Consider the following 24521-nt stretch of genomic DNA (forward strand, 5'->3'; position numbering starts at 1 on the left):
AAGTATTAATTCTCTATTTAACACTTTATGGCCCAAAAAGCAACAACATTGAGATAAATCTAGAAACAGCAGAAGTCAAACTGCCTACTCCAATTATGGTCTAAAATCTAAAGCAGTAACATCTTGGTTAAAATATTTCAGATTTACTTCAGACTCAGACTTATAATTAAATTTAATTAGTCGGCTTGGATCAGGCTCGGATACAATGTCTACTGACTCGAGCCGGGTCAGCTTGGACTTTTTTAGGCCCGATCCAAACTCCAATCCACAGAGCTTTTTCCACATGGAAACGTCTGCTAAATATAAGAGAGTCTATTCTATGTGGTGTTGCTTTTTACAACACAAGTATATTTAAGTAAGGTCCACACAATATATCATCATTGCAATAGTTGATTGCAGGTTTTGCCATTTCTAGTTACATGCAAATAAGATATTCAGTTCTGTTTTATAGACACATTTAATACTAAATCTCTGCCAATTTCCAATTAGAATCAACCAGCACCAATAAAATTAATTACCATTGACAAAAAAACTCTTTGCTGTTATAAATTATAATAGGTTATTATTTTTAAGACTTTTTAACTCTTATAATATGAAACCTAAGCTTTATTTATGGCACCAATAACTGATTTAGAGGCTCCTTTCTGACAATGAAATCAAATTATTGAATATTTTACGTGAGCTTCTGTTATCAGAAAAGCTGAATTTGCTTCTCTTCCTCCCCTTGAACAGTTTATGATCCCATGCTGACATAGATTTAATATTTAGCTGCAGAGCTTTTATACCACACCCAGTTTCAGTTTTATGCTCAGCGGCGCTTCGGTCTGTGGTTTGTTTAAGAAAAGCGCCTCACCCACACAAATACGGACTTTTTAACAGGAAATGTTTGTTTTTTTAATTTATATATTTATTTCTTTGCCTCAGACATTGCAAATGCCACAGGTCCAAGTTTTATAAGCTATTAAATTTGACATACTGACATTTGCAGACACTCTCTAACCAGAGAAACAATTTGGTGTGGATTTAATTTATCCAACTGGAAAGTAAACAAACTTGGTTGAATAAACATTGTAACGCCTTGTGATGTCTAACTGCAGAGGTCAGTTTAGTGCATTTGGCATACTAACTAACTAACTAACCTATAATCTTAAATTTTAATGAAATGAGTCACTGCAGTTAAATTTAATTTTTAATGGAAATACAGATATCAGCATTTACAGTATTTAGTCAAACATTTAAAACAATTTGACACCATTATCAAGTTGCTTTTGACTGAAAGAGTAAAGCAGCAGTTATTCCTATTGCTGCTGAAATAGTAAAGCATAACAAATGTTAGTTTTATTAGTCATTATAAACAACGTTGATTTGTTATTTTGACGCATAAACTTAAAGAAAACTAAGAAATAAATGTAATGGCAGTTTCTATTTGTCTGATGCACAGAATACAATTTATTTATTTTTTTTTTGCTGTTCTGTGTTTTGTAGAGCAACAAAAGTATAAAATAACTCATATTAGCTGCTTGTCTGCCCTGGTGGGCTGTCTGTGTTTTTTCGACCAAAGACATTTCTAGGTTGCACACCAGCAACAAGTAGGGGAGGGGTAGTCATTTATCGTGTTGTTCATCATTTATTGTGATATATTTCTTGTCATAAGAGTTTTGATTTATTCTTCTCACGTTGTTAAAATCAATGATGTTTAAATCCCCAAAACTTGTTGGTATTGTTAGTTTTATTATTTTCTCCACTGTTTGTTCAATCAATATCAATAAAAAATTGAACATATTAAATGTGGTTACTGTCTGCAGTTTAGCGATACAAGTCACACTTATTCATGTGAGTGGTGTGCTAAAGGAGTGCATTAGAAATGGATGTTTATAGGGAGCAGTATTTGTGTTTGTTACACTGCTGTGTAATGTAGTCAAAGCCATACAGTTACCTAAAACATAAATAATAAATAGTTTGTATAGTTATCACAATGATATCACAATTAACAAAACTTTAAGTCTATGTTGCCCAAACCTTTGAAAAGGTTATGTTACTGGTTTCTCCATACAGCCGAATAAAACTCCAGTACTTTCACTGGTTTCCCGCTGAAAAGACTTTTGATTCTGTAACTTTGATACATGTCAAGTTGTCCGTGGTCCAGATTTTCTAAGTTCGTAAAAATGTCACACAGGGTTTGCGGTTTTGCTTCAGTGGCTTTCAAGTGTGTCAGTTTGTGTCAAGATATGGTCAGAGGAGCTGAGTAGAGAGCAAAGCTCTACATGGTTTCTTTGTTTACAGAGTCTGTTTCAAATGTTCTATTTTTTACTTGTATTTTTAGGATTTTTTTGTATTTCACTTTGTCAGTTTTAGAGGACTTTTACTAACTTGTTGATGCTTTCTTTTGAAATTTAATGATAATCTTTTGCAAACTGACTTCAGTTCTAATTTTGACACAATCTACTAACATTTAAGGCAGGATATACTTGAATAGCTGACATTTGTCATCAGTCAAAGTAGAGACAATGAGCAATTTAGAAACAATATAAAGATAAATAAATGTTCCAAAAATGTTAAAAATGTTTCTGTGTTTATTCTGATCAGCACTTTGGTGATGAACGTTACATTAGACATTAGGACTGTAGGTGAGCAGCATCTCAAGCTCAGCTTCATAATTCAAACAATGAAACATTAAAAAAAAACAATAAAACTTGACTTCCTTTTCTACTAACAGGACAAGTTATCTAATCCATTTTCATTCTCGTTATTTGCTCTTGTCATAGCATGAAAATTCTTGAAAATCTTTAGTTCAGTGTATGAGTTGATTCTATTTGTTGTGCAAATTGCCTCGAGAAGCTACTTAAATAAACTGGATTTGTAAATCACTCTAAAAACAACATTAAGGCTGACTCAAGTTCTCTACAATAAAACTGAAATAAATAACATTGAGAAGACATTCAAAGATACACTAAGAGCTTTGTTATTCTGGAGTTGAAGAGACAAAGGATTTAGCTTTACCCGCCTAAATTGAAAGACGTTAGAAAAAACCGGAAGCCTGATATCGATGTTTGTGTTTTTTCTGAAACTAGACATTAAAATTATCCATAAATTTTAATCACCCCAGTTGGGTAACTCTCAACAGGTGTTTATGACCAACAGAACAGAACAGGAAAGCCGTTTTCCCTCTTCGGCACACAGAGATGCAGTAATTTAGGGTAAGAAGCAAACATGGAGTGGGTCAGACTCCCAGTTCTTTCAGACGGTTCCACCAATAGCTGCTTTTCTACATTAACCTGTGAAGTAGTTTTGCCAAAACGTATCATTTAGAGGAAGCTGCAGCTGCATAATTTAAAATGGCACTGAGTGGCTGTACACACGTGTGTCTGTGGGATTGTGGTGATCGTGCAGCTGTGTCCTGTCTCTCTGCAGGCGCCGAACATTCACGTGTGTGTGTGTGGGGGTGAGTAGGCGTGTGTGTTCAGAGACTGTGGGGGAAGGAACATGTGCGCCTCTCCCTCCAGCTTTACTCTCCATCCCGTCAGTTTTGATTGACAGAAGAAGAAGGGAGGTGTATAATTTATCACTTCCCACTTGGTCCCTCGGTGCCCTGCAGCCGCAGGACTGAGGTTGGTCCCTCAGAGCAAAAGTCAGATTATTAAATCCTTAATGGACAACACACACACACACCCCTGTGCACGCACACACACACATTCGCTGTTGGCATACCTCCCTGGAAGCCTCTCTGTCATGTTTAATGTATAATGAATGAATGATTCATGGCGGGGGAGAGAATTTTGTATTTTAGGAGTACTTACTCATTTATACTGCTACCGCTCGCTTTTTGCCTTAGATAAGATTTTTTTTCTCAACATATTTCAGATAATTACACATTCTACTTTTATATTTGTGCAATATTATTGTCTCATATGAGAAAATATCACATTGCTGCTATTAAGAAAGCTCATCAGTTGTCTAAATGTGACTATAAATGAGATAAAACATATGCAAGAAATCTCTTAATGCGTCACACTCCAATATAAAATATATCCTGTTGATGTGTTAGTAACCACTATGGCTTGAATCATTATCAGGTAAACTGGACAAGATCAAGATACAATAGTTTCACCCAGATCCTTAAAAAATTAACGATAAAAAGAAATAAAAATCGACTCTCGCTCCTTGTGGGCAAACAGACCTTCAAGATGTCATCAATCCAAAGGATTCAAATGGAGACAGAAAGGCAGGGAACCATGAGGCAGATTCACTTAAATAATTGAACTGAGACTCCGGAGCTCAAAAAATAAACCGTGAAACTGTCAGCTTAGCATAAGCCAGCAGAAACCGACAGGGTTCAGGAAAACAACAGGAGGATCTGATAAAGAACCAGGAAGTTTTACTGACTGATGGCTGGAGCGCTGATTGCAGATGAGTAACAGGTGCAGAGAGCCTGAAACCACATGGGGACAGAAAATAACACAACATTTCAAAATTCCCCAAACAGAAGGAAAACAAATCAGAAGTTTATTCAGAATAAATAAACTGTGAAGCTTAACATTCTGAAACAAGAATATTAAATGTTTTCTTTTGCTGCTGATTAATTTGCATAAACATACAAGTGCAAAGATGACAAGTAATTTGTAACCTAGTTTTATTCAGACATATACATACAGTTCTTCTCTACTTACAGAAACATAAACTATGCTACTACAAGCACAACATTAGACATTGTAATATTTATTTTAATTGCAAAGTTTCTTTACGTATGATTGTAGAATCAGTTGTACTTTGTTTGAACCTGTTTGACCGATGGTCAGGGGAAAGATGTGAGCTAGCCTTGCTTTTCACAGTAAATATCCAAAGCAAAGGGATAAGGGCAAAAGTAAGTATATATGGATTCGCTATTATTATCGCAATACCAATGGTTGCAATATCACAATCGTAAAGGTCAGCTTGGAGGCCATATTTGGTTAGATGCATTTCAGTTGCTGTTGCTGATTCACACTCGGCATGCTTGAATCGTCTCACCATATGTATAATTTCAGTGGCTAAAATGCTAAAGCTAACATAAAATGGTGGTGAAATTGTATTGATTGATGTAAAAGTTTTTTTTATTCTGGGCTATGCAAGTTGTACTCTGTTTAGAGTCCCAATCCTCAGTCTTCTTGATACATTTTTGCATACATAGATTTTAGAGATTATAGCTTATAAATAAAAGCCTACCCACCTGTTATTTGTTACTGCATGTGTCACCTTGGTATTATAATCCTCACTGTAATGGAGAAAATCTTCTTGCTACAGGACAACAGCGCTAACAACTGCATCAACTGGTCTACTTTTGGCTGACCTCAGTTTGTTTGGTTAGAGTAAAAATCACCTTCAGTCAAAGGAGTAAATTCATCTCAAACTTTATGTTATTGTAAGGCTTCTCTGCTGGAGAAGTACATCTGCAACCACATGCATACGCTCCATATTAATGAGGAAGTAAACTCCCACAGACTGGATGTGGGATTTAAACATAATGAGGTGCACCAAGCTAACAGTGGTTGGAATTACCTTAAAGATATAAATTAAAAACTTAGATTATAATAGAGTGTGTATGTCTGTCAGAGTCCTGCATTTTGCTAATGTAGAGGCAGATGGTGTAGCTCTAGGAATCATCTCTCTACATTGGGTGAACAGCAGGTGGTGCCATCGTGTGCAAGTTGATGTGTGTGTGCATGTGTGTGTCCTACACAGCAAGTGAGGAGAGTTCACAAGGACGTGACTCCAGATCTTGCCTTTGGCTCGTGTCACTAACACTTATGTCTACTTTGCTACACATGGCTGCATGCATATGTATGTGTGTGAGCCCTGAAATGAAGAAATACGCTGTTGAAGAAGTCGACTCAGGGTTGTGAGGTGTGAGGGCAACAAAAAGCTGGGATGGCAACAGAAAAAGGAAATAAAAAAAATGGTTTTACTACTTGTTCTTTGTGTTTTTAAGAGATTAGAGTGATCGATCTAGTGTCGGAAAACTGGGCTGAAAACGACACAGCAAAAACACAAAACATTACCAAGTATTTTTGGTCTCATTTCAAGTGCAAATCTCTTATTACACTTGAAATAAGATGGAACTAATTTACAAGTAACTGCTCAGAAAGTTATAAGAGCTTGTTTGAAGTCAATAATTCCTTGACATTGATGAAAAAATGCTAGTTCCATTGGCAGATTGTTTCACTGGTCACATGGGAAAAATCTCCTGTTATAAGTGTAATAATCTGCCAGTTATATAGTGGAGGATGGGCAATAAGGATTTAGAATTAGAAAATATGGTACTGTTGTGATAACGATAAAGATTAAAAAACCATTTACTTATTTTTTAGGTGATAAATAGCTTTGCAGTATGTAGACAAAATGGCACATCATTCAAATGCCACAAACAGAAATATTCGTCTTGAAAAACAGTCATCTGAAATAAGATTCTTCAAGATGCCATTTACTTAGAAAAGTGTGGTTTAAATCACTGGACTGCTCCCAGTAGCTGCATTTCATCATATTTTTGAAATTACTGACATTTATTGATGCGTTAATGGAACCGAAATGAATAGAAAAGTAAAAATAACATTTCCAAACACACCGTCAGTTTTTTAAAGAAGTATTTAACATCTACAGCTGAAATTTATCATAACAGTAAATCAAAATTCTTATAAGAATTGTTTCACGATAAATGGTAAACAATACGATAAAAGCCCACTTCTACAGAAGACATTTAACAGTTTTCTTGTGTTGCTCAACATCTTTGTCGTCGCTTTGACTAATTTCCAGGAAGCGCAGGGCGAATGAGAGCCGCTCTTGTGATTTGACAGCCTGGAGGCCATTAGCGGAACAGATGGCTTCTTAGTAAATGAGAAATGACATTCATGTGAAATGTTATGGGAAACAGACACGGGCTATCTGGCCGGTGGGGTCTGGACAGGGGCGAGAGGAGAGAAAGTGTCTGATTGGGTTACTGGCAGATGTCAGTGTGCTGTTGGGGTCTTCTCGTTTTGCAGAACCGAACGACGCAGCGCAGACAGACGGACGGTCTCTTAAGTGGAAAACCATGTCAGCGCTGAGTGCCGTTTATCAGGCTGCCCTGATGTGGCGCTTTGAGTCTCATCTGACGTAAAAGAAACAGAGGATGATTGCGCCGGTGTAAATCTTTCAGTCGACAGCTGCTACACTGGAGGTCATGTTGCTCCAAAATGCATTTGGATACATTTTCTGTCCATTGAAATCTTCCAGGAAATCTAAGTTTTATGTAATTTAGAGAATTTAAACTGGGCTTTTCATAGATAGTTGATGTTGTTGTGTTATTCTGTTGAACACAGTCCAGATATACTGTAGGTGGTTTGCTTTTTTATGTGCTGGACCTGCAAAATAGTTATGGGTTTGTCTCCCTCATCTGTCCTCTCTGCTTTTCCATCTAATCATTAGAGAAGACAAGAGAAAACACCTGGATGCTGCTCTAGTTGTTTTATTTAAACATTTTTCAGTAATGGTTGCAGCCCAACCATCCTATGACCTTTTCAAAGTGGTCTTGGTCAGTAAATCTTCACATTTCTGATGATTTTCATTTCAGCGTAGTCTTTAAAGGTGACCACGACAACAGATTTACACGTACCACTGAGGAAAAATGGGTAAAGTGGACAAATGGAGAGTAAAACGAAAAGTGTCAGGCCTAAAATAATATGAAACTCCTGTTTTTAAGAAATCAAAAAAAATTCTGACGATGGATCTGTGAGATTCAGTGTCCTTCACTCGATCATCTATATGCCAAGTTTTCTTCAAATAGCTCTTTTGGAAATCATTTTGTTGGAGGTGAAATAACATTTTTCTGCCCTTCGAAATGGTATTTGTGATATTTTTTTATAGAGTCAACTAAAGAGGAAAAATGGAAGTGGAAAATGAGTCTTTGTAGCAAACAGCAGATCCAAATTAAAACTAGTTCTCTGCTAAAGTTGTTTGGTCATTCAAGAAACTTTTTATGTCTGGATGTTTGTGGCATTTAAAATAATAAAAAATATATTTATCTGGAAATAACTGAGGTAATTTTGTCTGCTCTATACAGTCACACAGTTCTTGTACCCATTTCATTGGACATGGATTAATAAACTATATTTGCTGCTGCTTTTCTAAATCATGCACAGCATTTCTAAAGATTTGTGCTACATATGTTTTATCCTTGCAGATTGCTCTTTTTGTGTGTTTGTTTTGTTGCCAGCTGTAAAGTGAAATCTTAAATACTACAAAATAATCTTATTTTTGATGAATAGTAATCAGGAGAAAGAATTATGTTACAGACATGAGTTTTGGCAGCTGAATGCTGCTAATCATATTTTGGCACCATTGGTAGTTAATAGTGGGCATGCAGCCCATGCTGTTTGTGTTTACTCTTTGTCTTCTTCTCCTCCATAATGGAAATGTTTAAAGGAAATGCAGTACGTTGCTTGAACGGAAGGCAGTCATTGTAGTGCAGAGTATAAACGTATGTGTAGTGTTTGTTCTTTTTTTTATGTTGTAGTTCATTTAATTTGAGTTATTAGCAGATTTCTTCTGCCATAAATTATTGGTGTAACAATGGATTTTGAGGGGCAGATCTGTACACACAGGATAAACATGATGCATCTTTTCCACTGGGGCCTAAAACTGCACACAACTGTAAGCCGTGTTGTTGATGAGAGTCATGATTCATTAATTAGTAAAATTCGTTTGTGTCGCTTTACGTCCCATGCCTGAATGATCAGCATCAGTGTTAAATCCTCTGTGATCAGTGGGTACAGTATGTTTGTGTTTTATCAGGTTGTGTGTGCAAACTAGTCTCTTGAGTTACCTCTTTGGACATAATGCTGTGCTGCATGCATGGGTGTGCGTCTCTTCTGTCTGTAATTATGTCCGGCCCTTTTCATTATAGATCAGCTTGAAAAGAAAAGCTGTGAAATCTGTCAGATTTTCCCTCATTTAAACACACAGGTGCAGTTAAAGTCTTCCACTAAAGACACTGAATAAAACAGCTGTGCTTTTCCCCTCTCTGTAGTGGGGATACACACATACACCCCCTCACACACACACACCATTGGTGCTTTGTTGTAAAGAGGAAAATAGTAGGAGGGAGAGTGACTGACTGAGAAAGCAAACAAGAGCTGGAGCGCTGTTCAAAAGCTTCTGGGATTTGATTTATGTGATCCGTTTCAGAAGGGGAGACAAATATAGCTGATATAGCACACCATGCATTATGTAGAGAAGATTCTATTGTTTACTGTACATTACTATGTTTTATTATTTAGCTTGTTTTATGTCTCCCAGGGGAATGAATTTTATTAAAATACAGAGCTCCACATGAACAACAGATTCAAAACAAACACAGACAGAGAAATGGCACTAATTCTTCCTCTCCTTCTTTTTCTGTTTTGTCCAGCAGAGCGAGAGACATTCAAGGGTGTGACGAACTTCAGCACCTTCCTGCTGGACTCTTCCACAGGGACCCTTTTCCTGGGCGCCAAAGATGCCATTCTAGCTGTGGACACCAACAACCTGAAGCAACCGCCAAAAAAGGTGATGCTGCAGTGCAGGATAAGAGCAAATTTATATGTGTGTGGGCTGTGTGGATAGAAATGGACCCAAATTATCAAATGTTTCCTTTTCACACCAGATGAAACAAATAAGTCATTTGAGAAAACTATTCATTCTTGCAAACCTATGTGTTTTATAAGTATGTCACCCTGAAATCCTCTGGAGTATTTTGTTTTATAACTACAAAGTATTCATGTTGACATTTTGCCTTTTCTGTACAGTATTGCTATTGCACAGAAAATTAACCATTGTGACACAATAAAGTATATTTCTATTCTGTTCTATTCAAAATCCTGATGATCAGCTCATAAAAGTTAGAGAACTTGTATATAACATGAACACTAGAAGAGGCTTGATTTGATAAAAAACAAAAAATCTTAAAAAATGCTAAGAGAAAGGGTGAATTATGCTTAAAGCAAATTTTCTTTTATTCCAAAAAGATGAGAAGACAAGTTTCAATCACTTCTGGATCTCACACATGTGGATATGGATTATAAATAACGAAGTGTTGTACTTTTAACTGGATTGTTTTTCCTGGATTTGCCCTTTTGCCTCATGTTTCAGACACATGAGGCAAAGAAAGAAAACTGTGCAAGAAAACTTCTTCCAGAGTTTGAGAAAAGAGCGAGTCTCACCTCTTGATAATATGAACATAACATATTTGAGTTAAAGGATCTTTAAAGATCAGCTTGTTCCAGTGAAAGGCAACAATAGCAAATCATTTTGGATTACAGGATGTGATTACGGTAATCTGATATTGATTAGCTATTGGTAAGCAGTTGTTGACTTATCTGGTTCTTTCTTCTCACCTTCCTTTAGATTGATTGGGCCGTACCGGAAGAGAAGAGGAAATCTTGCGTGGGGAAAGGAAAGACGGAGGTGAGACTTTTTAAAGCCCTTCATCTCATGTTTGATTTTGAAATAACTCAGATTTATAGACACAATAAGGTATTGTGAATTAATTCTAGCTAAATTTTTGTGTAGCTTGATTTAGAAGAACTCCTGTTGTTTGCTGTTTCAGTATCAACAATCTGGAAAATACAAAAAAAAAAAAAGAAATGATGAACTTCAGTTTTTTTGCTTGACATTAGCCTAGTTTCTGGTTTCAGCTCGAACCAGTTTTAAAAAGTCAGGCTTTAAAACCACTGAAATTTCCTTTATGCCGTTCACTTTGACCTGATTTTAAATAAAATTGTACTACGAGGCGTAATTGATTTGATTTAAAACAGAAAATTGCAACTTATCACACAGTTTTGAAAGTATTGGATAATTACCTACTCCTTAGGTAATGATGTTATCTGTGACATCCAAAAGTTTTTTTGTCCTTTTTTCAAAATGCTTAATTTGTCCTGTGATTGTGGGATAAGCATAGCAGGCTTCTTTCTGCCAGCTGACCAACAGTGTGCAGCATGGCTAATACATATTCTAGTTCTATGGTCAATTATTCTAATTTTTTTTTTTTGGCCTTAGAATTTTTTTGTTCTGTTTATTCAGTGCAACGTGAATGTGATATGGGTAACTCTTTTCAATTGATGTGGTCAGCCTCACTAGATATTTTCATTCTTATTTTCTATAAAATTTACATAAAACAACAAAAAATAATAATAATAATACAAGAAAAAATCCCTTGTATTGTATGAAGGAAAACAAGTGACAAAGATACAAAAAACCTGAAACGTTTCATGTAATTTTGTGATACTATTTTTATATTTTTGGGACATAAGTACTTGTAGGTGGTATGTACTGGATCCAAGTTGTATTTACCTCTGCACCTATTTTTGTAGTATACATTGGTGTGTGTGTGTGTGTTTTACAAGCCCATATTGCTGGGCATCAGACATGAAGTTCTGGGACTGATGCCAGGCCCTCATACAGCGTGTTAGCTCGCGAAGGGACACAGAAGCAGGAGACAGGCTGTATATAAAGTCACAGATGTCCACTAACCGCCGGAAACTGATTAAATAGAGCGTAAAGTACAGTCAAGCTTTGCCTCTTCTTCTACTGTGTCTACTTAAAGTAAATGCTAACAACGTGTATTTGTTCATTCATGCCGGAGTGATTCATAGTTTTTTTTAAAATGCAATGTCAGATTGACAACGCTTTTAAGCTTTAATGGATACTTGTGAAATTACCGCCTCTCAACCGTGTTCCAGTAAGTCACCTTTGTGTACTCAAAGTTCATTTTAGCAGTTTTAGTGATTTCTTTGTTCCTGTGTAAAAAAAACTGGGAAGCTGACTCACTGATAAAAGCAAGAATACAAAGGGATTTTTTTTTCCTGTAAAAACATTGATTAAAAGATTATGCCTGAGTTAGAGGGAATAAGAAGAGAGAAGGAAGCAACTATGAGAAAAAGCAAGACTGCGTTTAGAAAACCACGGCGACAGACTCAACAGAAGACCACCTGCATGTGTTTGTGGGCTTGGTTATCTTTGAAAGAGACAGCTTAGAACCGCTGGAGTGAGAACATTTTTGTCTCCTCACCTTTCACACCACATTTCAGGGTTTATACAGCTTTAGAGTGAAGGTAGATTTACTGGGGAAACTAGGAAACTAGCGGTTTACTTAAACATTTGCTAACTTAGAAACCCTCTTCTCAAGCAGCTTTCCTAAGCTAACCACAACGTTATATTTCTCTGGGCTTTTATTGTCTTTTTCTAAGGTTCACTGACAACATACCATGCATAGTTTTCTTCAATAAAAACAGGATCAGAATTGTGCTGATCCAGGCTCAAATATTTGCATACATGTTTGCTAATACTTTTAGCTTCAGCTTGATGGCTGCAAATATGTGTGAGGTTAAAGTTCAACTTGCTAAACTTGAACATAAGTGGGGAGGCATGCTACACTTTTCCCTTCCACATTTTCTAACTGGGAAGGAAACGTTTCACTCCAGAAACTGAGACAGACTATTTCCTGGATCAGGATGGTACTCTGGTACAACTCTGGAAAAAAACTTAAGAGCCCACTAAGAATGATCAGTTTCTCTGATTTTACTTTTTATAGGTTTATGTTTGAGTAAAATGAACATTGTTCTTTTATTCTATGAACTACTGACATGTCTCCAAAATTTCAAGCAAAAATTTAGTATTTATTTGCAGAAATCATATCTATTGATTTGATGATCGTATCACCAAGTGGATACCAATATTGCAGGTCCCATTGGCTGAACTGGTAAAATTTAAATCACTACTGCAGGATTTTACTAAACACAGATTATGAATATGGAAATGCCAGATGCAATAGATTTTCTTCCAAATTAATTTGATCTATTTATTCATCATAGGACTGAAAACTGCCTACAACGAACCCATGAGTTAAGGAATATCTTATTCCATCTGGCAGCTTCATTTAGTTAAAAGGTTGAAATCATAGAGTTAGTCATTAAAAATGAATAGAGTAACAATAGTCTTATTGTTGTGTTAATTTAAAGCGCCACATTACATTCGTAATTCTGATTTGAGGCTGTATTAATGACTGGAGGGTATTTTGGTTGGCAGTGGGCCTCCCACGGAGCTGAACCAGCATGGCGGTGGCGGCTGGTGCGGGTTAGCGGGGAGGGCTGGTTCAGGTGACATGATCTGGGCTTGGGAGAGGATCTGTTCCCTGGGGAAGAGGTGACTCAGGCCTGGAGCTCATCCAGAAAAACATGCAGTCTTTGTGCTGCACACACACACACACACACACACACACACACACACACATGCACACCCCCACACACAAACACACTTCAATATAAATTACCTGCGTCATCTTTTCCTGCTAAGTGAGGTGAGACTATAAAGGTATTTTTCCACTTCAGACAGACAGAAGAAATAAAAGTATTACATTGTTGGTCTGCTGTTGATTGTTTTTGGATCATGAACAAAAGAAAGCTATTTGCATCCCAAAACAAAACTTTTAGAAGACCAAAATATTAATATTTAAAACATATTAAAACATATGCAGGTATGTCACCATTGTTCGTTATTTATCTACTTTGTGCATCAATCTGCAATATACCTTCAAATGTGGGATATATTATGTATATTTACATGGAAAGTTTCACACAGAAATCTAAGAATGTATTATTATATTTACAAAATGTTGAAGTTGAACCAAGGAGTCAAACTTGGGCCTGACTGATTTCTGTAACTTTGTCTCCCCCTGCAGGCGGACTGCAACAACTACATCCGTCTGTTGGAGTTCCTGAACGACGGTCGCATCTACGTGTGTGGCACCTACGCCTTTGACCCCCAGTGTGCATTTCTGGTGAGTGTGTCCATCATCTTCATACTTCTAGGCAGCAGCATGTAAATAATTGGCTGCAAACAAGTCATTATCTGCTCTGTGTTTGAGTTAAGAGTGGCTATTAAATTTCAGACACAAACGTAAATGTATTTTATTCAGTTTTCATGTAAAACGTCTAGGTGCATAGAAAATAAAACATGTTTTTCCTACTTTTTATGCAAATAGAAATCTAAGGAGAGTTTTTCATGGATTTGTATGTGGTTATAGAACCACCTCACACTGACTCTACAGCTCAGCCAGATCCTTACTGGCGCCTCTGGGGAGTTTAGTTTAACCCAGTCGTGGTTTTCTCCTGTCATTCTGCAGGACCTTCCCTCCTTCACCTTGGAAAAAACAGAGGATGGAGCAGTGAAGATGGAGACTGGGAAGGGCAAATGCCCCTTTGAGCCCAATCAGCGTTACACAGCTGTAATGGCAGGCAAGTGGGAAAACTTTGGATCAGTTCTTAACTGGCTTAATTCATGCTTCCCAAGCCTGCTCTGTTATAAATGTTTCTCTTTCTTCTCTTCAGATGGCATCCTATACACAGCAGCCACCAGTAACTTCCTGGGAACTTCCTATGACATCTGCAGGGCAACGGGCCCCGAGCAGGAGCGCGTCCGAACCGACCAATCCATCAACTGGCTCAACGGTGAGGCGCTCAGAAGTTCTCCAGCACCCAAATACACACATTTGATCTTGTGAATGACCTTACTGGACATTTGTTCTTGTTATTCATATATTCAGACCCAGAGTTTGTGAGCTCGGCGTTGATAGAGCAGGCCCCAGACAGCAACCCGACCGGAGACGACGACAAAATCTACTTCTTCTTCACTGAGATGGCCAAAGAGCATGATCTGTACACCAAAGTGCCAAGGGTGGTGCGGGTTTGCAAGGTAACCCAGAGATTTGACGAAATTGACTTATTTGCATTTCTTTTTTTGGCTTTGCTGGAGTAAATATACGCTGTCTGATTGTTCAGTCTGACGTGGGAGGGATGAAGACTCTGCAGCGACGATGGACCACCTTTCTCAAGGCGCAGCTGGTGTGTGAAGACAAAGCGAGTGGTCAGCGCTACAACATCCTGACAGACGTTTTCACGACTCAACACTCCCCAGAAGACCCCAGCAGCACACACTTCTACGGGCTGTTCACCTCACAGTGGTAAGAACAGTCAGAGAAAACAATTACCTGAAAATATGCTTTATAAAAGTGTTGAATATGTGGGCAAAAATTGCACAGCAGTGACCAAATTTTAAATAGATGGTAACTTCCTTTTTAATATTTTACCAGGGCGTGATACAGACAAGTAAGACAAAACAGTTTTCTAAACTTTAAACCACGCTTTTTAATTTTGCCCCTTTTTTTAATTTCTTTTTTTCCAGGGAACCCAATGATATCTCAGCGGTGTGTGTCTTCAGTCTGTTTGATATCAGCAAAGTGATGGACGGTCCTTTTAAAGAGCTGAAGAAGACATGTGAGAACTGGAACAGTCCTGAGACTGTCCCCACACCAAGACCAGGCCAGGTGCCGAGCGCCACCGCTCTTTCTGCTTTCAGTAATACATTTTGTTTTCTCCTCATTTAACTATTTTCTTTTTTTTTTTTTTACTGTTTAGTGTTTGAACAGTGACTTAAAGGCTCAGGGATTCGGATCCTCATTGAAACTTCCTGATAAGGTGCTGACTTTTGTGAGGGATCACCCTCTGATGGAGAACAGCGTCACTGCAGCGCCCCTGCTGGTCCGGAAGGGGATTAAATACACCACTCTGGCTGTGACGCTTATGGGCGAGGCGGAGGACCGGAGAGGAGCCGTCCTCCATCTTGGAACAGGTCAGAAGAAAGGAATAGAGATTAAACTTCTAAGATATGAAAACTTCTATTTTGAGTCACTATGCTTATATTTCTCAACTACATTTTTTAAATGCTCAAACAGTTGATTGGCTTAAAATTCAAATATTTAAAATAGCAGCAGAAAATAAAATTCAGTTTGTATTAATTTAATATGACTTTTTCTTGATTTGAACTTAAATAAAAACATTTTAATTGGTTCCTGTGTTGTAGATCGTGGGGAGCTCCACCAGGTGGCAGTAGCGAACCAGAATGCAACTTTACTTCAAGAGATTCCTCTTTTCTCACCCCAAGAGCCTGTTAACAATATAATAATGCATCAGGTAAAGCATTAGCTTTTGTCTCTCACATCCAGCCTTTCATTTTTTTTATTTAGCTTGTTGAATCGTAAAATTAAATTGCTAGTTTTAGTGTGTGTTGGTTCTGTAAGGCGTCGCTTTGTTTCCAGGGCCAAGCGCTGGTGGGCAGCCCGCAGTCGGTGGCTAAAGTCCAGACTGAAGGCTGCGCTCTGTACTCCAGCTGTGAGGTCTGTGCCAGAGCCAGAGGAGTTGGCTGTGAGTGGAGCGCAGAGGACAAAACCTGCAGATTCACACTCACAGAGTGAGTATAACAACAGAAAGACGTCTGAAGCTGAAAATGTAGGGCAGATTACCCCTAAGTTAGATATTAAAGGCGACTTTTAGATTATCTTTGACGCTTTCCATTTTATATAATGTAAATGTTTTGCTTCATTCATCAAATATTTATCAAGATTATTCTTCTTACATCACTGAAAATAGTCAAGACAGGGTAATGTATAAGACAGAAACAGACTTTATTGTAATTCAACTGTATGTTTAGAATGTACATATTGAGTGAAATGTCTCTTAAAAGACAGAAAGAAAAAAGACAGAGAGAAAGAATAAACTAAAGAAAATTAATAAATCAATTTTAATGAGGCACTAATTAAAGGAGCAATTATAAAAAAAATCCAAAATAATCCACACTACTAAAATCCACAATTAACAATCAAGCAGTGATTAAAGATATCAGGAATCAGACAAGCATCAAACAAAGAACTAATTAAACTTTGATTTTTTTATTCTTTGTTTTTCTGCCACCTTTTCTTTCCTAAACAACCAATTGACATTTTTTTGTCACATTAGTTGCTTTACTTCACAGCATTTTGCCAGAAAGTAGCAAGAATGGGGAAAATCACATTTTTAAATTAAGAAATTTCAATTAATAGTTTTTCCTTTGCTAAAAAAATTATCGGATTATTTGTTGCCACTTTATTTTTATTTTGTTTGCTTGCCCTAGATTGGATTAATAATAGTTAGTTTACAACAGTAACTAAAGTAGCTAACTATACAAGAAGTCCATTCTGTTACACCCATCTTGTTCTGTTAGTCCTTATTTGTAATAAGTGATAATAATGAATGACCAAACAGTCAGAAAACATATTAAGAAAAAAAACATCACATAATTAAAAATAAATGAACCAAACATAGTTATTGGACAAAAGGAAATAGAAGAACAAACATTAGCCAACAATCTGAGTGATTCTCTGTTTTTCTGCTTCCAGTCCCGGTTCAGGTGACGTTGTGGATGAGGCCTTAAAAAGCTGTGATTCTCAAGCGGGTAAGTAGATCCAGGTGTCACATAAAATGAGCAAAGGTTTCTCTTTTGTTTTCGAACCTTCACATCTCGTGGTAAATACAGTTTTTAAGCTCTCTGCTTCCCTGTTCTGTAGGACGATGCGATCCATCCACCAAGGTGCTGAAAGTCTCCCCTGGGCTGCAGATCCTGTTGCCATGTGTCCAGCTTTCTCCTCGGCCTTGCAGCTGGGAGTATCCTCCCCACAGACACACCAGGCAGCACCACTCTGACTTGGCGGTGACCGTGACAGAGGACAACCTGGGGAGCTACGTTTGCACATGCCTGGTACAGATTTATTTTTGTGTCTATGAAGTCTTACAAAAGTATCCATGGTGACTCAACTTTATGTGATAGAGCAAGATCAATTTGTACATCCATCCATCCATCCATCCATTGTCTGTGCACCCTTGTCCCTAATGGGGTCGGGAGGGTTGCTGGTGCCCATCTCCAGCTACGTTCCAGGCGGGAGGCGGGGTACACCCTGGACAGGTCGCCAGTCTGTCGCAGGGCAACACAAAGACATACAGGACAAACAACCATTCACACACACACTCACACCTAGGGAGAATTTAGAGAGACCAATTAACCTAACAGTCATGTTTTTGGACTGTGGGAGGAAGCCGGAGTACCCGGAGAGAACCCACGCATGCACAGGGAGAACATGCAAACTCCATGCAGAAAGACCCCGGCCGGGAATCGAACCCAGGACCTTCTTGCTGCAAGGCAACAGTGCTACCAACTGCGCCACTGTGCAGCCCTCAATTTGTACAAACAAACAAAAATCCAAATAATGTGACCTTAGTCAATACTTTTCCAATCACCTTTTACTACATTTAGCTGCAGGTCATTTGGGGTAAGTCTCTAGCAGCTTTACACATATTGAGACTGAAAATGTGTCTTTGCAAAACGACTCCTGCACAGTTAGATTGGATGGAAAGCATGTTATATTTATATTTATTATGTCTGTAGGTAAAGTTTCCTGTTTGGCAAGAAAGCTGACTCAAATCACTAATCAAATCTGCCTAATGGCATAAACAAAGTTGATTAATTGATTATGAACTGAACAGAATATCTTTTATATTAACTGTTCCTCATATGGCTGGCAGTGAACTCTGAATTGAATGTATTTTAAAAAATATATAATCAATAATAATAATTAATATTGTTAATAATTATTCATATTATTATTAGCTATAATAATAATATGAAAATTGAACTTCAGAGGATTTTTTTAACAAAAAATTTCTTTAAAAATATAATTAAAACATTTTTTTCCCCACTTAGCATCTCCACAAACATTTCGCTATCCTATTGCACAAAGTTTGTAGTTTTACCAAATTAACTTAAGAGTCTGAATCCTTTTGAAGGCATTGTATCACACTTTTTGCTTTATCCCAGTATTTTTTTTTGTCTTTCAGGAGGGAGGACCTAACGTCAGAGACCCGACCCCCTGCCGGCGAGCGGCTTTTTTCCTGAACTTGGAGGAACCCAATGCTAGAGGATCATCTGCTCTGAATGGAAACCGACATCACTTAGCAATCTATGTCCTTTTATTCTTCTTAGGTCTAGTATGTGGAGCTATTCTCCTCTATGTCTTAAACCCGTGGAAAAACAGCACCCGCTCTGGCAATCGCGCTCCCGATAACTCGTTGTCATCGGGAAAGGAGCAGAAATTGCTGTGCTCTTTGACAACGCCGCAGTCCCAAAGCAGCTCCAGCCTGGTGTCGGACGGATTCAGGTCGTCCGAAAAACAAAACGGCAAGACGACGTCAACCACGGCCACTACGCTGCTCAGCAGTCAGGGTAACGGTGGCCCCCATGCTAACAGCTACAGCGGCTCCAGGATTAGCAGTAACACGAGCAATGGGCATTCTCTGTACAGCAACTGCGACACCAGTGGCAGCGGGCTGAAGCTCAACTCTGAGATCCTAGTAGCGAACGCGCTGGGGGGCAGGACGGGGACGAGGGACTGGGGGCGGCCAGATTTGGGAGAGAAGGAGGCGGGGGAGGGAAATGGAGTGGATGAATTGCTGGGAGCGAGGAAGAAAGGACTAGAGGACGAGTTCGTCAGTTTGTCAGAATTTCAAGCTCCACTTGCTCCGTGTGAAGAAAGCTCAATATGAAGGAAAACATTCTGCAATCTGCAAATAAACTCAATGCCACTTTAGGTACTGCTAAATGCCTTTGAATGGGAGCTGTGGCATGAAGAGAGAGACTAGGGATCTATGAGAATATGAGTCAAAGTCTCTTCAGAGGACTTCTATGAATGGACTGAAGCGCACCATAAAAAATATAAGCGTGTGATACACCACTCTTGTAACACTCAGGAGAGCCACAGCTTACATTGTTTGGATATAAATCGCAAATGTAAATAACTGAGATGTGAACATAAAAGTCAGTTGTCATGTATTTCCAATGTTAGCAGGAAATAAAAGATGAAATGCCTACATGCGTAGACGTGGAAAAGCCATATTTTGTTGTCGTACTGTCTGTCATTCACCTGTACCGATGGAACTTCAAAAGGCAAAGTGCACTTCAGTTGTAGCTCCTTTCTCTGTAACTAGGTGTCGCTAATTCTCTCTCTCTGTGGTCGCACCGTTCATACCGCACACCCTGATGGATCCAAACGCACCAAAGGACTGCTGAGCCACGCAGGGCCCAGTTCTGGCACCAGTCTGGGCCCCAGTGACGGAGAGATGTCGCTGTCAGAGACTAAAGAACCAAAGACAGGACTGTTCCTGTCAACATGACTGTTGTCCCCAAGAGCTTCACAGATTCAGGGTCAGATTCCTGTCCGGGTTTGGGAGCCGACCCGCTTTCCAGATTATCGAAACAAGTCGAACGTCTTTCAAATGATGTCTTAAAGATTGGACCTTTTTTAACTCAGAGCCACCGTCACCTCATTCTGTAAGTGGATTTCAACCTAAATGTCTTGTTTTTTATGTCATGTGTTTTATAATAAAAGAGTGGTGTTGTCATTGCATCTTCCTATTTCTTTCTCTGAAATCATTAAATATCACAAAATGTAATTATTTCTAAATGAAATATTTACTAGGATTATGTTTGTCTGATATTAAAGTACGTTTGGTGTTCTGGATTCATTTAAAATTAAATTAAAACAAAACCTTTTATTTATTCCAAAGGAGAATTACATGTTATTGTAACTCAGACCTTTCTTCAAAGAGTAGCAGTCAGTATTACAGCGGCTCTGAAGAAGCTCCTGACTGAAGACTCATTAAGAGGACGCTCAGGATTTTCCATATTTTGAAACATTGAATTGTGACAATGTTGAGTTTTATTAGATAGATGGAATCCTGAATTGGAGGGTAATTTTATTGACCCATCAGTTTACAGTGTAAACAAGGGAAACCAATGAAAGTGGAGGGTTACTCCATTTCCCTGGAGATCTTTCTTCTGTCAGGTGCTGCAGTAAACAATGCACATTGTAGGGTAGAAACGATAAACTCAAAGTCAGAAGTTGATAAACCATTTCTACATTTGGATACGGGAATGACAGTTTTTGTAACTTTGACATCAGGCCTACTTCACTTTTATTCAGAATTTAAAAAACCTCTTGATCTGCAGTTTCTCTCCCTTTTTTTGCATCTCCAACATAATGAGACAAAAAACAGCTGAAAGATTAAACTGAACTCAAACCTGATTTGTTGACATCTTTATTGGTAATCAGAAAAGTAAAACTACACAGTGTCACATTATTGCATTGCATATAATTTTTCCCAAAACTGTATCTTAACTTTGTGTAAGAAGTTGACCTGCTTTGATTTTTGAACTTTCTGCATTGATGGACCGACCAGAAGAAATACAAAACCACTTCACAAATTTGAGTCTGTGCAACCCAATGCCAAGCAATTCTTCAGATCAGTATCCTTCAGTTTTAATTTAAAGCTGCATATTTAGTTTTATTAAAAAGAAACAGAATCACCAACTGCCAAGCAACACCTTGATCATCTAACATATAACTTGTGATTTATTCTTGATTTTTTCATAAAAACAAACAAAACAAGAGAAAGAATTTAATTTTAGGATAAGCTTTGTTAAAGCTTGTCAAGATTGTTTTCTTCGTGGTTTACAAAGTCCCAGATGTCCTGCATTTCCTTTCTATAAGCCTTTACATCATTATTGGCCTGTTGAATCCTTTTATTTAAAAAGTTATCGACCACAGTGGGGAGTTCGCTCAGGTAAAGGTTCTTCCATGTTATGACTTTCAGTTGCTTTACAACAAGAGAAATCTTGTGAACATCTTCCTGAAAATCTTCTACAAAACGTGTAAGTTCATCGTCCAGGTGTGCCTGTTGGGCAAAAGATTTTTCATGTAAAATGCAGACTCAATTAATTTTTATTGAATAATTATCAACTGATCACATTTAAACACAGTGCCGTGAGCCCAGAAACCCACCTTCTTTTTGGCTGCTTCATTCAATCCACCTTGATAATATTTTGTGAAAATTTCCTGCAAAATTACAGAAAACATTAGTGATCTATTTATGCTTATCGCTCGGTAAGAGTTCGCTCATAACAGGATGAATACAAAGCGAATTTCAGTCATTATTGTTGGAAAGCGGCAAAAAAATATTTTCTAAAACAAGTCAACTCGATGTTGAGTTAAAAGTAAAACATTTAAAATCACACTATTTTTTTTTTTTGCAAAGTTCTGTATTTGTTCAGCTATTGTGCTAAATGTGTGTGTTTGTATTAATCCTTGCATGATAATGACCAAACCTTGTCTATCAAAAGAAAACCTGAGCAATAAACATAATTTATTTACAGTATTTATTTTTACCAGATTTTGCTTTGCTTCCAGTGAGTGTGTGACATGAACCAGTGTAAACAGAGTGAAGATCAGAAGCAGTCCTTTGGTGGCTCCAGGTACGTCTGCTGCTGCCATTATGCTGGAAATTAAAACACTGAACACATTTTTGTCAAATTAATAAAACAAGACTAGAAGTGAAATGTTGCTCTTTCAACAAATCTTAATGTTGTAACACATCTTACCAGTTGGATCAGAGAAAGAAGAGCTGATTTTCAGATGCCAACAGAAGAAATGACTAAATCCTGCTCCAAACATGTCTTAAATATTCCTCAGGCTCTCTGTTTTATGTCACGCCTCCATCTGTGTGTCCTGCCTCTTACGAAATTCTTTCAGTTTTGCTTTACAGCAATAGAAACAACATGTAAGTGAGAAACATCTGTTGCACAGTAACCTGTTGGTGTTATAGATGTAACACCTGTTTATGTCTTGGCTCTAATGATTTTGTCATGGTGACTGAACATAACCATGTTATTGGAACTAATAACCAGAAACATAAATAAATAAATCCGTCTTATGGTGACATATAGACTTAGACTTAGACTTAGACTTAGACTGACTTTATTGTCATTTTGCATGCACAGGGTGTATACAGAACGAAATTTCGTTGCATACGGCTCAGGACAATGTTTTTGAGCTTTCAATGTTGTGAGGTTACTCCAGAATAAAATAAAATACAGTATAAAATATGGATATAAATATAAATATAGAATATAAAGTGCAGTAATGACAGTAAAATAGAAGTTATTTAGCTCTGTACATGTGCAAGGTATAAAGTGGAGACCAGATTTTAAGTGCAGTCCAGTTAAGAGTTCAGCAGTCTGATGGCAAGTGGGAAAAAGCTGTTTCGGAACCTGGTGGTCCTGCACCGGATGCTGCGGAACCTCTTTCCAGAGGGCAGCAGGGAGAACAGTCCATGGCGGGGGTGTGAGGGGTCACTGATGATGTTTCGGCCTCGGGACACGCAGCGCTGGGATGAAATGTCCTGAATGGAGGGAAGGGGGGCCCCGATGATCCTTTCTGCTGTCCGCACCACTCTCCTCACGTTCTTCCAGTCGGAGACGCTGCAGCCTCCACACCACACAGAGAGGCAGCTGGTCAGAATGCTCTCTATGGTGCTTCTGTAGAACGTCTTGAGGATGGGCGGGGGCAGGTGTGCTCTTCTCATCCTCCGCAGGAAATACAAACGTTTCTGTGCCCTCTTGGCCAGAGACGTGGTGTTCACAGTCCAGGTGAGGTCGTTAGTGATGTGCACCCCCAGGTGCACATCACATATATAGCACATATATTCACACAACAAGCAGCTGCAAGGCCTTACAGAACCCAGTTATATTGAATTATGAAATCTGAATTACATACAGTATTTGGGATGAAAATGAAAGTAACATTTTTACTGTTCCTTTCACATTTTATTTTTTCAATTATTTCGAATTATTATAAACTGCTATAATGTCAATGGCTTTGTCAACAATTGGTTGAGGCTTTACCATTTTGGCTATTATTCAATGCTTTTTAAGGTAGTTAGACAAGCAGGTTTAAAAAGCAGCATCTTCAGATGATGTTTCAGAAAACTCCTGTTGATGAGGTTTCTCCAGTTTATAACTACAGCTTTTGTGGTTCACTATAATAAGATGGCTTTCATGAAACTCTCATTTAGCCTGGTACACTTGTTTCTTTTAGGATAAGAATGAGAACAACATTATATAACATAGTATAATCGGTGTAATCAGTGTAACTTTGTATGTAGTTACAGTAAACATGTTACTTTACTGAAAGGAGAAACATGCAAAGGGGATTTCTGAGAAGTGTAAACGGGTAGGTCAGAGTCACACCTGTTTTGGGCGTGATCTCCCAACCCGATGTGAAAAATGTTTGACATGTGAGGAGACATGAGGATGCGTTCGTGTCTCCTCACATGCTCAAAATCTCTCATTCTAGTAAAACGGTATGACAAGGAACATCAAGACACAAAGTTTTGCTCTAACTTTAAATACCATTCAGTTTACCTGATTGCTTATCATGTGGACGGCACAGTGTTAAAAGATAATATCTAATATTAATAATACCCTCATTTTCAAGTAAATCATTTATACAGCCTGTACTTAAGGGGAAGTTCAACCATTACCCCAAAAATGTCAGGCTATTTTCAGGTAATTTCAGGTAATAACATAGTGTTTTCTATGTTATCTAAAGATTTCTTCTTTATCCATTTATCCTGTACTGTGGAAATCTAAAAGGACATAAACAGGGTTAGACTTTTTTTTTGATAGTCTTTATGTTTAAGTATTTGTGGATGCTGGATTCTCATCCTTGCTTTTAGGCTGCCTGATATGAAACTTTCTAGTCCGGCATCTAAACCAACTGT

General features: G+C 38.0%; 1 protein-coding gene across 3 annotated transcripts in view; it reads left to right on the top strand.

Moving 5' to 3' along the window:
- The window catches only part of sema4f (sema domain, immunoglobulin domain (Ig), transmembrane domain (TM) and short cytoplasmic domain, (semaphorin) 4F), a 62392-nt gene extending 42081 nt beyond the window's left edge, over window positions 1-20311 (top strand). For 2 of the 3 annotated variants that reach the window (XM_028038913.1, XM_028038914.1), the window contains 14 exons: window positions 9419-9555; window positions 10393-10452; window positions 13724-13822; window positions 14168-14279; window positions 14373-14492; window positions 14588-14736; window positions 14823-15004; window positions 15226-15367; window positions 15459-15672; window positions 15904-16013; window positions 16139-16290; window positions 17255-17310; window positions 17423-17613; window positions 18747-20311. In XM_028038913.1, the coding sequence (XP_027894714.1) occupies window positions 9419-9555; window positions 10393-10452; window positions 13724-13822; window positions 14168-14279; window positions 14373-14492; window positions 14588-14736; window positions 14823-15004; window positions 15226-15367; window positions 15459-15672; window positions 15904-16013; window positions 16139-16290; window positions 17255-17310; window positions 17423-17613; window positions 18747-19451 (2429 nt within the window). In that variant the 3' untranslated portion in view covers window positions 19452-20311. The remainder of the gene's footprint in view (window positions 1-9418; window positions 9556-10392; window positions 10453-13723; window positions 13823-14167; window positions 14280-14372; window positions 14493-14587; window positions 14737-14822; window positions 15005-15225; window positions 15368-15458; window positions 15673-15903; window positions 16014-16138; window positions 16291-17254; window positions 17311-17422; window positions 17614-18746) is intronic. The other variant, XM_028038915.1, reaches the window with a different exon arrangement.
- Window positions 20312-24521: the final 4210 nt, after the last annotated feature.

The sequence above is a fragment of the Xiphophorus couchianus genome, chromosome 14, assembly GCF_001444195.1.
Source record: "Xiphophorus couchianus chromosome 14, X_couchianus-1.0, whole genome shotgun sequence".
Classification (NCBI taxonomy): domain Eukaryota; kingdom Metazoa; phylum Chordata; class Actinopteri; order Cyprinodontiformes; family Poeciliidae; genus Xiphophorus; species Xiphophorus couchianus.